At 52.3% G+C, this 13439-nt stretch overlaps 2 protein-coding genes across 2 annotated transcripts; one reads left to right on the plus strand and one right to left on the minus strand.

The window, feature by feature from the left end:
• Window positions 1-676: 676 nt before the first annotated feature.
• On the minus strand, window positions 677-1654 carry LOC139674688 (olfactory receptor 14A16-like). The gene has a single exon (XM_071561292.1). The coding sequence runs from the start codon at window positions 1652-1654 to the stop codon at window positions 677-679; it is 978 nt and encodes a 325-aa protein (XP_071417393.1).
• An 8732-nt stretch (window positions 1655-10386) lies between these two features.
• Window positions 10387-11310, plus strand: LOC139674690 (olfactory receptor 14A16-like). The gene has a single exon (XM_071561293.1). It carries the CDS (start codon window positions 10387-10389, stop codon window positions 11308-11310), a length of 924 nt encoding a protein of 307 aa, XP_071417394.1.
• Window positions 11311-13439: the final 2129 nt, after the last annotated feature.

The following is a 13439-nucleotide window of genomic DNA, read 5'->3' on the forward strand; positions in this document are numbered from 1 at the left end:
GCCTGCCCAGAGCCCAGCTCTGACACAGGGGTCACATGGCCTGTTCCTGCTGCAACCACGGGGATGGCTCTGTAGGGACAACAGGATTGTCACAGGTTACAGGACACCTTGGGGCTCCCACAACACTCAGGGCACAAGAGGACACTGTGGAAGGGAGGGGAGCCCATCCATGGAAAGACCATGTGCTGCTGTTCTTGGCCAGGGATTCAGGGGAGCAGCAGCCCCGAGTCACAGGCACAGAGAGCGAGTGCCCACCAAGGCACCAGGGCCAGCCCCAAGGGCACCAGGGCTGCTCCTCCACGGGGCAGCTGCACATTGGGCTGCTGAGACCCTCCTGAGAGCTGGGGCTGCTCCAACAGCTCCAGAGGGTGGAATAAATTGGAGCTGAGAGAAATAATTTTTTCCTGTGTCATTTAATGAGATCATCATCACAGGGATCCATCTGTACTTCAGTATGCTGGGTTAAGAATAGGCTGAGAGAAGGCCAAGATAATACAGAGAAACCTGACTAATACCAACATGAGTAACCTGACCTAGTGAGTGCCACCCCTGCCAGTGGTGGAGTAGTTGGAACTAGATTGAACTTTAAGGTCTCATCCCAACAGAACAGTTCTGTGATGATTGAATTCTATCACAGGTATAGAACAGAAAAACGGAAAAAGAAAGTTATTTCTGGCTATTCCTGAGGTACAATTGGAGCCCCAGTGGGGTAATTGGAAATCTTAATCTGAAGTGGACTGTGTTCAAAGACTTTGCTGAGGGCATCCTTGATTTCCTTGTTTCTCAGGCTGTAGATGAGGGGGTTCAATACTGGAGAAACCACTGAGTACAGAACTGAGACTACCAGATCTAGAACTGGGGATGAGATGGAGGGAGGCTTGAGGTTAGAAAATATGCCAGTGATGACAAACAGGGAGACCACGGCCAGGTGAGGGAGGCACGTGGAAAAGGCTTTGTGCCGTCCCTGCTCAGAGGGGATCCTCAGCACAGCCCTGAAGATCTGCACATAGGAGAAAATAATGAAAATGAAACAACCAAATGCTAAAAAGGCACCAACTACAAGAAGCCCAATTTCCCTGAGGTAGGAATGTGAGCAGGAGAGCTTGAGGATCTGTGGGATTTCACAGAAGAACTGGCCCACAGCATTTCCCTGGCACAGGGGCAGGGAAAATGTATTGGCTGTGTGCAGCAGAGCAGTGAGAAAGCCACTGGCCCAGGCAGCTGCTGCCATGTGGGCACAAGCTCTGCTGCCCAGGAGGGTCCCGTAGTGCAGGGGTTTGCAGATGGCAATGTAGCGGTCGTAGCACATGATGGTGAGGAGGAAAAACTCTGCTGAGATGAAGAACAGAAAGAAAAACACCTGAGCAGCACATCCTCTGTAGGAGATGGTTGTGGTGTCCCAGAGGGAGTTGTGCATGGCTTTGGGGACAGTGGTGCAGATGGAGCCCAGGTCTGTGAGGGACAGGTTGAGCAGGAAGAAGTGCATGGGGGTGTGCAGGTGGTGGTCGCAGGCTACGGCGCTGATGATGAGGCCGTTGCCCAGAAGGGCAGCCAGGGAGATGCCCAGGAAGAGCCACAAGTGCAGGAGCTGCAGCTGCCGCGTGTCTGCCAATGGCAGGAGGAGGAACTGGCTGATGGAGCTGCTGTTCGACATGAGCTTCCCCAGGGCATGGAACACTGTCCAAGAAGGAAATGATAGAGACAATTTAGGACAGAATTCTAATGGAAAAATCAGCTAATAGCTCATAGAATTTCCCACCTACTCCACTAATTTTGGAGTCATTTTCTCTCTATGGGCTGACTCTGCTGCTCCAAGAGAGCTAGTTCTGCCCTGCTGCAGTGGGCACATAGAAACTGGCTGATGAAAGTTCCAGGAATCCCAAGGGATGGCAGGTGTAACAGAATTACACTACCTGCTCTTGTTGCAGAAGAATCTGGACTGCAGAACACAGGGTTAGCTGAACTTAATAGTGATTTTGTTAGAGGGTATTGTTCTACTTGCTTGCTTGGGGTTTTTCCTACTGTCATATCTGTCACATGCTAATTTTAAGTGTAAAAATTCTAATTTTTGGTGAATGAAAATGTGAACATTTTTAGGCTTGGATAGGTAATAGTGCTTAAATCTCAGTGTTTTAGTTCATAGTCAGCACAGACAGATAGTGCTGACTGCTCTGTTTCCCATCTGCCCTGCACTTCCATTCATGGTGCCTCAGAGCTGATTAAAGAGAAAAATATCTGTGCAGGTTCTGATGGCAATGTCAGAGCAACCCTGAGGAGGCTGGAAAAGGGACACTGATGGTGCCTGTAGGGCACAGTGTGGTGATTTCTCATATTGCCTGTTTTCTTCAGTTCTAGTTGTAGAAGATGGAGAATTTTTGTGCCTGCTGCTGGACTAAGAAGTTAATTTCTGTGTCCAATTGCCTACCTGGGCAAGCCAGAGCAGAAGACATAAAGAGCAGTATCAATTCCAGTCATATGTCACAAAACCTTCTGTGCTTCTTTAAAACTCCATTCTTGAATGTCCTGTTGTGATTTGGAGCTGTGAGCAGCCAGCCACCTTCAGCACCCTGAGAGTGGAAGGATCCTGCCCTCACCTATCATGGTTTGTTCCTTCTCCCCCAGCCCTGTGAGCAGCTCTTCATGCTGGCTGAGAGCTGACCCTGGCAGGCAGCAGAGTCCCTGCCCCAGCACAGCACCCTGGGCTGCAGGACCCTGCTCTGCCCCACAGCCCTGGGCACCCCTGGCTGCACCCCCCGGCTCCACAGCTATTCCAAAGTGTCCCACAACAGCCCCCTCCCCACACATCCCATCAGCTGGGGCTGGGCCAGCTTTAGGAGATGCCTCCAGGAGCTGCCCCTGCATTGCCCTGCACCCACAGACTCACCGTGTCCAGCACTGCAAAGATTTCTCCTCCATGAGCTCTCAGTCATCCTCCCAATGCTGAGCCTCTTTAAGCTCTGTCTGTGCCCTGCTGGTGTCCCTGAGCTGCCCTGGCAGTGCCCTGAGCCCTGCTGGGCTGTGCACAGGAGCTGCTCCTGGGCAGAGCTGTCTCTCTGCAGCGCTGCCCGCTTGCCAGGAGCTCCCTGTGTGCCAGGAGCCCGGCCCAGCTCAGCAGCACAGCAACAGCCCAGGGCATTTAATGGCCCTCTGGGGGGTTTGGTGCTGACTCCCTGAACATCAGACCCTGAGGAAAGTTACAGGAGCCTCTTGAGAAACCAAAGTCAGATTCAAACTTTAAAATTTCTTGTAGTGCTAATGAGTCCCACTGAGCGACACAACTGAGAAAACATCCCCAGGATATTTTTGAAGAACAAACATGGAGGCAGTGATGAAAGGCCAGAGAATCACAGGATCATCAAGGTTGGAAGAGACCTTCAAGATCTTCTAGTCCAACTGTCAACCAGCACCCCATAATCACCCCCAAATCATATTCCAGGTGCCACATCCAAACACCACCTGGGCACTTTGAGATAACACCACCACCCTGGGCTACTTATTTCATTACCTAAAAACCCTCTCAGTGAAAAAAAGTATTATTTAATATCTAATCTGAATCTTGATCTATGCAATTCAAGTCTGTTTCCTCTCTGTCCCTATAGGCTTTGCACAAGGGAGGGAGACCCCTGCTCACTAAAACCTCCTTTTGGGTCTTTGTAGAGAGCAACAAGGTCCTCCCTGAGCCTCCTCTTCTCCAGACTCAAGACACCAGTTCCTCATCCAACATGTTTTCCAGACCCTTCCCCAGCTCCGTTCCCTTCTCTGGACATGCTCCAGCCCCTCAATGTCCTTTTTGCAGTGAGGGGCCCAGAACTGGACATAGCACTGAAGGTGGGGCCTCATCAGTGCCCAGTGCAGAGGGACAGTCCAGCCCTGGTCCTGCTGGTCACATTATACCTGACACTGGCCAGATACCTTTGGCCTTCTTGTCCACCTGGGCATATTCTGAATTATATCCAGCCACTCTCAAGCAGCAGTCCCTGAGCAAGTCTCAGGGCACATTGTCCCAGCCTGGAGCATCCCATGGGGTTGTTGTGACCCAAGGTCAGGACCTGACACTTGATCTTATTGATCCAGCTTGTCCAGATCCCTCTGCAGAACTTTCCTGCCCTCCAGCAGACCCACAATCACACCCACCTTGGTGTTGTCCATGAATTTACTGAAGGTGCACTCGATCCCCTTGTCCAGATCATCAATAATGATGTTAAACAGGACCAGCCCCAACACTGAGCCCTGGGGAACCCCACTAGTGACCAGCCCCACCTGTTCCATTCCCCACCACTCTCTGGGCCATCAGACAGTTTTTCACCCAGCAAACAGTTCCCTCATCCCAGCCATGAGCAGCCAGTTTCTGCAGGAGATGCTGTGGGAGGTGGTGCCAAAGGCTTTACTGAATTCCAGAGAGACACATCCACAGCCTTTCCCTCATCTCCTGAGTGGGTCATTTTGTCATAGAAAGAGATCAGGTTGGTCAGGCAGGATCTGCTTTTCTCAAACCCACACTGACTGGGCCTGATCCCCTGGTTGTCCTGTTTGTGCTGTCTGATGGCACTCAGGATGATCTGCTCCATGGACTTTCCTGGCTGCAAGGTCAGCCTGACAGGCCTGGAGTTTTCTAGATCCTCCTTGCAACCCTTCTTGTGGATGGGCATCACAATTGCTGATTTCCAGTCAGCTGGGACTTCTCCAGTTCACCAGGACTGCTGGGCAATGAGCGCAAGTGTCTTGGCCAGCTCTTTCTCCAGCTCCCTCAGTACTCTCAGGTGCATCTCATGTGGGCAGGGACTTGTGGGGCCTCATTGGCACTGAGCATATACTCCTGGATTATGGGGACTTCACTCAGACCCCCATCACTTGAGGACAACTGAGTCTGGACACTTTCCACTGGACTACATTTCTCATTCAACCCTGGCCCTTGTAAATACTCTCTCTCCATCTTTCTTGTTGGCTCTTGAGGTCCTGGAAGGCCACAATTAGGTCACCCCAAGGCCTTCTCTTCTCCAGGCTGTACAATCCCAATTCTCTCAGCCTTCCCTCATGGCAGAGCTGCTCCATCTCTCTGATCATCTTGGTGCCTCCTCTGGACTTGCTCCAACAGCTCCATGTCCTTGTTGTGCTGGGACCCCAGAGCTGGAGGCAGCTCTGCAGGTGGGACAACATCCAACCAGGTGTGTTCCAGCAAGGACAGTGTGCAACCTCCTGGAACCAAAGGGGACATTGTGACAACACAGAAACTCCTGGAACCAAAGGGCCATTGTGACACCACAGAACCTCCTGGAACCAAAGAGATATTTTGACACCACAGAACCTCCTGGAACCAAAGGGACACTGTGACACCACAGAACCTCCTGGAACCAAAGGGACACCGTGACACCACAGAACCTCCTGCAACCAAAGGGCCATTGTGACACCACAGAACCTCCTGCAACCAAAGGGCCATTGTGACACCACAGAACCTCCTGGAACCAAAGGGCCATTGTGACACCACAGAACCTCATGAAACCAAAGGGGACATTGTGAATTGTGGGGAGACATGGAACGAAAGGAACCCTGAGACATTTTGAACCATAATGGACTAAAGGTGCCCGTGTAGCACTGTGGAACCTCATGGAGTAAAGGGACCATTATGACACTGTGTAAAGCCATGGAGTGAAACAGGCATTTGACTTTAAAGAGTTAACTGAAATGCTGTAAAATTCACATTCCATGTTAAGAACTGTGCCTTGTACCATCAGCACTATGTGAATATCAGCTCATTCTATCCTAGAGATTGATGACAGGAATGTACTTAAACATCCTTACAGTCACAGACTGATAAGATGTTAACTTAAGAGAACATGAATCAGAAGAACTCCCTAATGTCAAGCACCATGAGTCAAGTGAACAAAGTTGAAAAGTTCAAAGCGAAGATGAGTAAGAAGACCCCCAGGAGAAGCTGAAGAACTGGAACAACCCCTAGATATGTCCCCTAAAAGAATATTCTAGCAAAACTCCTCCTCTAACTCCGCCTGAACTCCACCTGTTATGGATATGCATGTAAAATGTTATCACCCCATACTAACCCTGTATAGAATCCCCCCAATTCCTACCCAAAGCTGGAAGTGAGCCTCCAGCAGTACTCACTGCTTCACTTCCCCTGCACAGGGAATAAATACCTTCTGCTAATAGATAAAATTTTCTCTTAGCAGGATTCATTCCAGCCTTTTCTTGGCATCAGGAGTCAAGGGTCTGTTGTAGCTCTCCAGACCCTCATGAAACCAAAGGAATCCTTGGACACTGCGGTACCTCATGGAACCAAGAGGCCATTGCTACAATTAAGGGCCTACTGGAACCAAGTTAAACTTGAGACTTGTCAGAGCATCATGGAATCAAGAGGCCATTGTGACACTGCACGGCCTCATGGAATGAACCCTGGGACACTGTGGAACTTCCTGGAATCAAGGGGCAATTCAGATTCTCACAGCCTCATGGAACAAAAAGGAACACTGAGAAAATTTGGAACCTCATGGAATGACGGAGTCCTGTTGACTCTGAGAATCTCATGGAACCAAGGGGACTGTCTGACACTGTGGAACCACCTGGAATCAAGGAACCATTGTGACACTGCAGTGCCTCATGAAACCAAAGGAAAACTCTGAAACTGTGGAAATTCATGGAATCAAGTGACCATACAGACATGTGGGGCCTCTTTGAACCACAGGAACTCTGCAACACTGTGGAACTGGTGGGAATCAATGAGCCATTGTGACAGTCTGGAACCTCCTGGAAACAAATGGGCCCAGGGACACCGTGGAACCTCTGAAAATCAAGGGGTCATTGGGACACTGCAGGTCCCCAGAGACCTTAGAGAGTCTTGTGACACTTGGTACCACCATAGAATCAAAGGGCCATTTTGACACTGCAGAGCCTCATGGAACTGAAGGAGTAAGGAATAAAGAGGGCATTAATATACTGCAGGGCCTTGTGGAATCAAGGGGACATTGTGACAATGCAGTGGCTCATGGAAGCAAAGGAACCTTGGGACAAAGTGGAACCTCATGGAATGAAAGGGCCACTGGGACACTGTAGAGCTCAATGAATGCAAAGAAAACCTGGGAAACTGTGAAACCTCCTGGTATAAAGGGTCCACCACGGCACTGTGGAGCTTTATGGAATTGAGGGGCACCTGTGGCATGTCAGGGCCTCATGAAACCAAAGAAACCCTGAGACATTTCAGTATCTCATAGAACCAAGGGGCCATTGTGACACTGAAGCCTCATAGAACCAAATGAACACTTGGAGACTGTGGAATCTCATGGATTCAAGTGGTCATTCTCTCTGAATGGAGATGTCTTTCCTATACGGGACCAGTGGTGTCCCTGAACCCACCTATGTCTGTGTGTGAGAGCCTGGGAACCTCAGGTACCACTCTAGGGCTGTGTTTGGAGTAAAATAGAGGAACTGCTCTGGGTTTGATTGGGTCATGTGAGGATGTCCATGACACCACTGCCATTATAGTCAAAGAGATCTGATCAACCTGTTGATGGAAAAGACAGAGATCAACCTGGCTCTCCCTATGGAGAGATCAAGTACAGAAAAAGGCTGACCAGAACATAACAATTTCTACTGCTCAAAGGGTGGCACCTGATCTCATCTCAATTGGCCAAAGAGATTCTCCACCAGCCTCCAAGAACCTGCCACAGGTGCTGCCCTGTCTCCCAGCACTGCTCAGCTGAGGCTTGCAGGGAGCTCCAGGTATCTTAGACCACCCCGGCACCTCAAGTGTCACCAGGTCTTTGCACCTTAACATCTCCAGCTATTCCCACAGGAGCTGAAACAGGAGCACCCAGGCAAGTGACTGTTGTGTGCACACCTGACCTGAGGCAGGAGCAATCCTGCCTCCTGTGAGGTTGTGTGTGTGTGAGGAAGCTAAGGACTGCAGTCATGAATGGGGGCTGGATCCCTTCCCTCATCAGTAGTTGGGCTAATTGCCCATCCCTGTCTGATGTTCTGACTAAAGATAGTCAATGACAAGGTGATTCTTGGATCTCACTCAGTCTAGTGGGAGAAATGACAGCACAGGAGAAATGTCTCTCCCAGCTGAGGGAGGGAACATCTTTGCTTGCTTTAGCCTGTTCTACAGCAGGTTCCCCTGGAGCCCCAGGGACACCTGGAGGGAGGCTGAGAGGGCAAAGTGCTGCCTTGGGCTGTTGCTGTGTTGCTGAGCTGGGCTGGGCTCCTGGCACAGAGGGAGCTCCTGGCAACCGAGAAGAGCTTCAAAGAGACAGCTCTGCTGGGGAGCAGCTCCTCTGCACAGCCCAGCAGGGCTGGGGAACTGCCTGCAGGCACTGAGAGGAGAGGAGTGAGGCAGAGTGAGGAGAGACATTCACAGCCTGTACTTGGTAAGTATGTGGATGCAAGGCAATGTCTCTTTTGTTCCTGGAAGATTTTCCTAAAGCTGGCCCATCCTGGAGCTTTGGGCATCTGTCAGGAGGACTCTGACAGTTTTTGTGTTACAGAGGAGGAGGATGAGTTCCAGGGCAGGGCTTCCTTGTGGCACCATCAGAGGGACAGGGCAGGGTGGCTCCTTCTGGCAGGGCTGGCTGTGGAGTGTGAGGGTGGGGGTGCAGCCAGGGGTGCCCAGGGCTGTCCTGCAGAGCAGGGTCCTGCTGCCCAGGATTTTATGTGCCAGGCAAGGGACTCTTTGCCTCAAGCATCAGCTCTTGCCCTGCCCGGGGAGATACACACAGTGCAATGAGGAGAAGCTGTGGGTGGAAGGAGGAAGTAATGGTGGAGCTGGGTCCCGGTGCTTTTGAGACTATTTTACATGTTTCAGGTCTCACAGCTCTAGTAGATGTCCAGTCCATTTCTGAGAGGACTTTCCATGAGCACATTCAGGACAGGAGTTTCCTGCCTGAGTTTTGCTTTCCTGAATCTGTGCTTCCACTTTTCCTGCCTCAGTTTGGTTGGAATGGAATCCCAGCTGGGCAGATTAGAGCAGGGGCTGAGACTCTTAAACCATCAGACTGATGTTTTCTGGGAACCTCAACAATTGCCTTCAGCCCCCACGAGCCTGCAGATCCAGTCAGGGTCCCCTTCCCATTGTCCCCAGGCTTGGGTGAGCTGTTCTTTAATCCCTGCACACTCGGAGTGGCTGCAGGGCAGAGCTTTGCACTCAGGGGCTGGGCTCGGCTCTGGCAGCACTGGCAGAGAAGGACCGAGGAACAGGACCAAGGCACCGGGGACAGCTCCAGGCAGCAGAGACAAGGGCAGGGAGGGAGGGAATGCTGAGGGCAGCCCTGCTGCAGGGCTCACGTGGCACCTCCCAACCCTGCCCTGCAGTGCAGACACTTGTCCTGAGCAGCACAGCTCCTGTGTCCCCATCCAGCCAGCACAGACTCAGCCCGGGGGCTCTCGGCCCTCAGGCACCTGCTGGGCCAGCAGAGCAGCACAAGGGGATGAAGGGCATCTCTCCTACAAAGTGCCCATTTCCTGCTGACCAGGCCCTGAGGGGACTGTCCTGCACTGGTGCTGTCTGGTAGGGGCTGTGCAGGGCTGGGAAGGGAAGGACTTTCCTTTAGGGCTCATCTGTCTCTCTCCTTGCCTTTCTCAAGTGCTCCTGCTATTGCTGGCAGGCTCTCTGGGAATGGCAGTTTTAGCTGCAGAGTCAGTACCAGCCCCTGTGGCTCCTCCTGTGCAGGTTTGAGCACAGCAATGAGGTGTCCAAGCTCCTTCTGCCCCGTGGAGCTCTGGGAGGCTGGGAACAAGTCGATTTGTCCAGACTTTATAAAAATGGGGAGGAAATTTCTCTGCCTGGGATGGCCTTGCTCTCAGTAGTGTCTTTCCAGGGTAACACAGGAGTGTAACTGTTCTGGATCTCAGAGAGGTGTGTGCCCAGGCCAGCTGGGAACAGGACAGAGGGACAGACCAGCTCCCCTCACTCCACACTGAGCCTCAGACAATCCTCCTGCCTCACAGGGCTCACTGTTCTCCCTGAGTGCAGAAATATCTCTCATTCTGCCTTCTGCCATCCCTGTTCCTTCATGCTGGCAAGGCTGTTGCTGACAAGCTCCACTGCCTTAGGAGCACACTCCTTGTCTAAGTTCATCTATCAGGACTGGCTCTTCTCCTCCCTATTCCCATGCACTGCCTGGGGGGAGGAGAGCTGACTCCCCACTGTGCTGCAGGCTGAGGTCCAGCTCCTCACAGAACCCTTGCCCAGCAGCAATCAGGGATACAGCAACCAAGGTGAAGGAAGGTCTCCTAGACATGGAAAAGGCAGACATGGAAAAGGCAGACACATTGAGTGGCAAGGATGGCTGGGTGAGAAAGGGCTTTGAATTTTCACTGTGAATTCAAATCTAAGTTGTCGTTCCTACTTGTACAGGTCCCGATCTACAGAAGCAGCAAATGCCCAACAGCAGCTCCATCAGCCAGTTCCTCCTCCTGCCATTGGCAGACACGCGGCAGCTGCAGCTCCTGCACTTGTGGCTCTTCCTGGGCATCTTCCTGGCTGCCCTCCTGGGCAACGGCCTCATCATCAGCGCCGTAGCCTGCGACCACCACCTGCACACCCCCATGCACTTCTTCCTGCTCAACCTGTCCCTCACAGACCTGGGCTGCATCTGCACCACTGTCCCCAAAGCCATGCACAACTCCCTCTGGGACACCACAACCATCTCCTACATGGGATGTGCTGCACAGCTCTTTTTCTTTGTCTTCTTCATTTCAGCAGAGTTTTCCCTCCTCACCATCATGTGCTACGACCGCTACGTTGCCATCTGCAAACCCCTGCACTACGGGACCCTCCTGGGCAGCAGAGCTTGTGCCCACATGGCAGCAGCTGCCTGGGCCAGTGGCTTTCTCAATGCTCTGCTGCTCACAGTCAATACATTTTCCCTGCCCCTGTGCCAGGGCAATGCCCTGGACCAGTTCTTCTGTGAAATCCCTCAGATCCTCAAGCTCTCCTGCTCACACTCCTACCTCAAGGAACTTGGGATTATTGTGGTTAGTGTCTGTTTAGCTTTTGGTTGTTTCATTTTCATAGTTTTCTCCTATGTGCAGATCTTCAGGGCTGTGCTGAGGATCCCCTCTGAGCAGGGACGGCACAAAGCCTTTTCCACGTGTCTCCCTCACCTGGCCGTGGTCTCCCTGTTTATCAGCACTGGTGTGTTTGCCTACCTGAAACCTCCCTCTATCTCCTCCCCATCCCTGGATGTGGTGGTGGCAGTTCTGTACTCAGTGGTTCCTCCAACACTGAACCCCCTCATCTACAGCCTGAGGAACAAGGAACTCAAGGGTGCTGTGCAGAATTTGATTACTGGATGGTCTTGAGAAGCTTCAAACTTCCAGTTGTCTTCTGCATAGCCTTTAGAATGGAACTCCTGACAGGCCCATCCTTCCTTCTCAGGTTTTGGTGGAGGTCATTTGGTTCATCTTGTCACAATATTGTGCCCACTGAAATTTGATAATAAATTCCCTTCTAATCTTTTTTCTCACTACTGATTTTGACCCAGAGACTGTCAAAATAATTAAACAAAAGAAGTGACTCTGTTGTAACTATTTTGATTCTTATTCACAGCAGTTCTTAAAGGTCACTGCAGGACAGTGCATGTTGGCAGAGGGGAGGGGGAAAAGCGTCCCAGCACAGCAGCACTGCCAGTGAGCAGCAGTGCTTGGTCTTTTCAGTGCTGCTGTTTCTACTTCCACGCTATTGCTATTGCTGTAAGGCCTGAGTACTCTGACAAGTTGGTCACATCCTGCTGCGTGTCCATCCTGGGATCACAGGCAGGGACAGGCCATGGGAACAGCTGGGACACAGCTGGGCTGCACAACAGCAGCTCCATCAGGAAAGGGCATCTCCTGAGGGCAGGGCAGGAAGGCTTTGGGCTTCTTGCAAATCAGTCTCAGGAACATGCTCAAGGAATAGACTCTAAAGACTTTCCTTGTTTGGCTTGTTCTCCAGGGGCTCAGTGGGATGAGATCAGGGTCCCAGTGTGGCCTTCCAAGGCCTCAGGTCTGGTTCAGGTTTTGCTTGTTGGTAGCCAGAACCCATGTAGATGGTGAATGGTTTCTGATTAACCTTTCTGGGGCTCTACAGCTTGTGACAGGGCTGATGGCAGGTGAATGTTTTCTTAAGAGACTTGGGAACTGCCATGAAAACACAGGGGATGTGCCAGCAGGTGCCAGGCAGTCAGCAGTGAATAGAGTCCAATGAGCCCAGGCATGTTCAGGGTGTAGTCACCCAGAGATAATATTCTACATCTGAGTGTGAACTGACAAACAACAGCTCTGCAAACTCATGGGACACAGCAGGTACAGGGAAAGGAGTCTTGTAAGTGATTCATTTATTCTTCTTGGACACTCATAGTACAGATCCAGCATAGCCCCCAAACCCATCTCCCAGCACTGGAACAAGGCAGGGCCCCTCTGAGCACCCTCCATGGCCACACAAGAGCTTGTGTGGCAGGGGGTCAGTGGCAGGGACCACCCTCAGCTGGCTCTGCCTCCCAGCCTGACCAGCACAGCCCAGCAGAGCCCCTCCATGATCCTGGGCACCACAGCCCGTGTGCCCTGCAGAGCAGCATCCCCAGCTCGGGGGCTGTGGGGAGCACGGGGAGGGACTGCAGGAATGGCTGGTCAGGCCAGCACAGACGTGTTCCCCTGGGGAAAGGCTCTGTGGGGAGATGGGATGTGCCAGGAGAAGAGCAGGACAGGCTGTGTGTGCAGAGGAGCCATGGAAAGAGGCTGTCCTGTCCCTGGGGCAGCAGAAGCTGCCTGAGGAGCCCCAGGACTGATTCTCTCCTGCAGTCCTGGGGAGTGGGGCTGGCCCTGGGGCTGCAGGAGATGCCTGAGATGATGGTCTCCTGAACATTCCAGACACAGAGTCACTGTCCCTGATCTCCATTGCCTCCATTTCTTGCTGTAGGGCCAGACATGATTGTGCTGCTCTCTGGGGCTGGGGCTGGGGCAAGTGGATTGGTGGGACCAGGGAGGAGCTGGACTGGGCCATGCCAGGGAGAGGGAAACCCCAGTGCTGAGCTGAAGTGTGTGAGTGTGCAGGGTGGGGGCTCTGCAGGGCTGAGGTGCCTCCAGCCCCAGGCAGTGGCAGCAGGAGCCCAGGGAGACACTGCACCTACTGCCAGGAACTGTCTGTGTGTGTGCAAGGGAAGGATTCGTGTCTCTGAACAGCCCTGGGGGTGTGAGCAGGGCATGAGCCCAGCTCTGTTGTGGGCACCTGTCAGAGCCCTGACATTTCTGGGTGTGACTGCAGGAACAACCTCCCTGACCCAGGGACATTTATCTCACCAGCCTTGAGCATGCCCATTGCAAATGTCCATGTCTCCTCCATCCCTCTCCTCTGCCTTTATGTCCCTTTCTTCCCACACCAGGAAACAGCCTGGGGGAATCTCCTCTGTGCAGTCAGAGAGGCTCTGTGAGCAGGAGTGACAGTGTTCTCCAGA

This window comes from Pithys albifrons, chromosome 7 (genome assembly GCF_047495875.1).
Source record: "Pithys albifrons albifrons isolate INPA30051 chromosome 7, PitAlb_v1, whole genome shotgun sequence".
In the NCBI taxonomy this organism is placed as follows: domain Eukaryota; kingdom Metazoa; phylum Chordata; class Aves; order Passeriformes; family Thamnophilidae; genus Pithys; species Pithys albifrons.

What these genes read in the sequence shown, in the direction of transcription:
- LOC139674688 (XM_071561292.1), bottom strand. Translation starts at nt 1,654, where the DNA reads ATGTCGAACAGCAGCTCCATCAGCCAGTTCCTCCTCCTGCCATTGGCA.
- LOC139674690 (XM_071561293.1), top strand. Translation starts at nt 10,387, where the DNA reads ATGCCCAACAGCAGCTCCATCAGCCAGTTCCTCCTCCTGCCATTGGCA.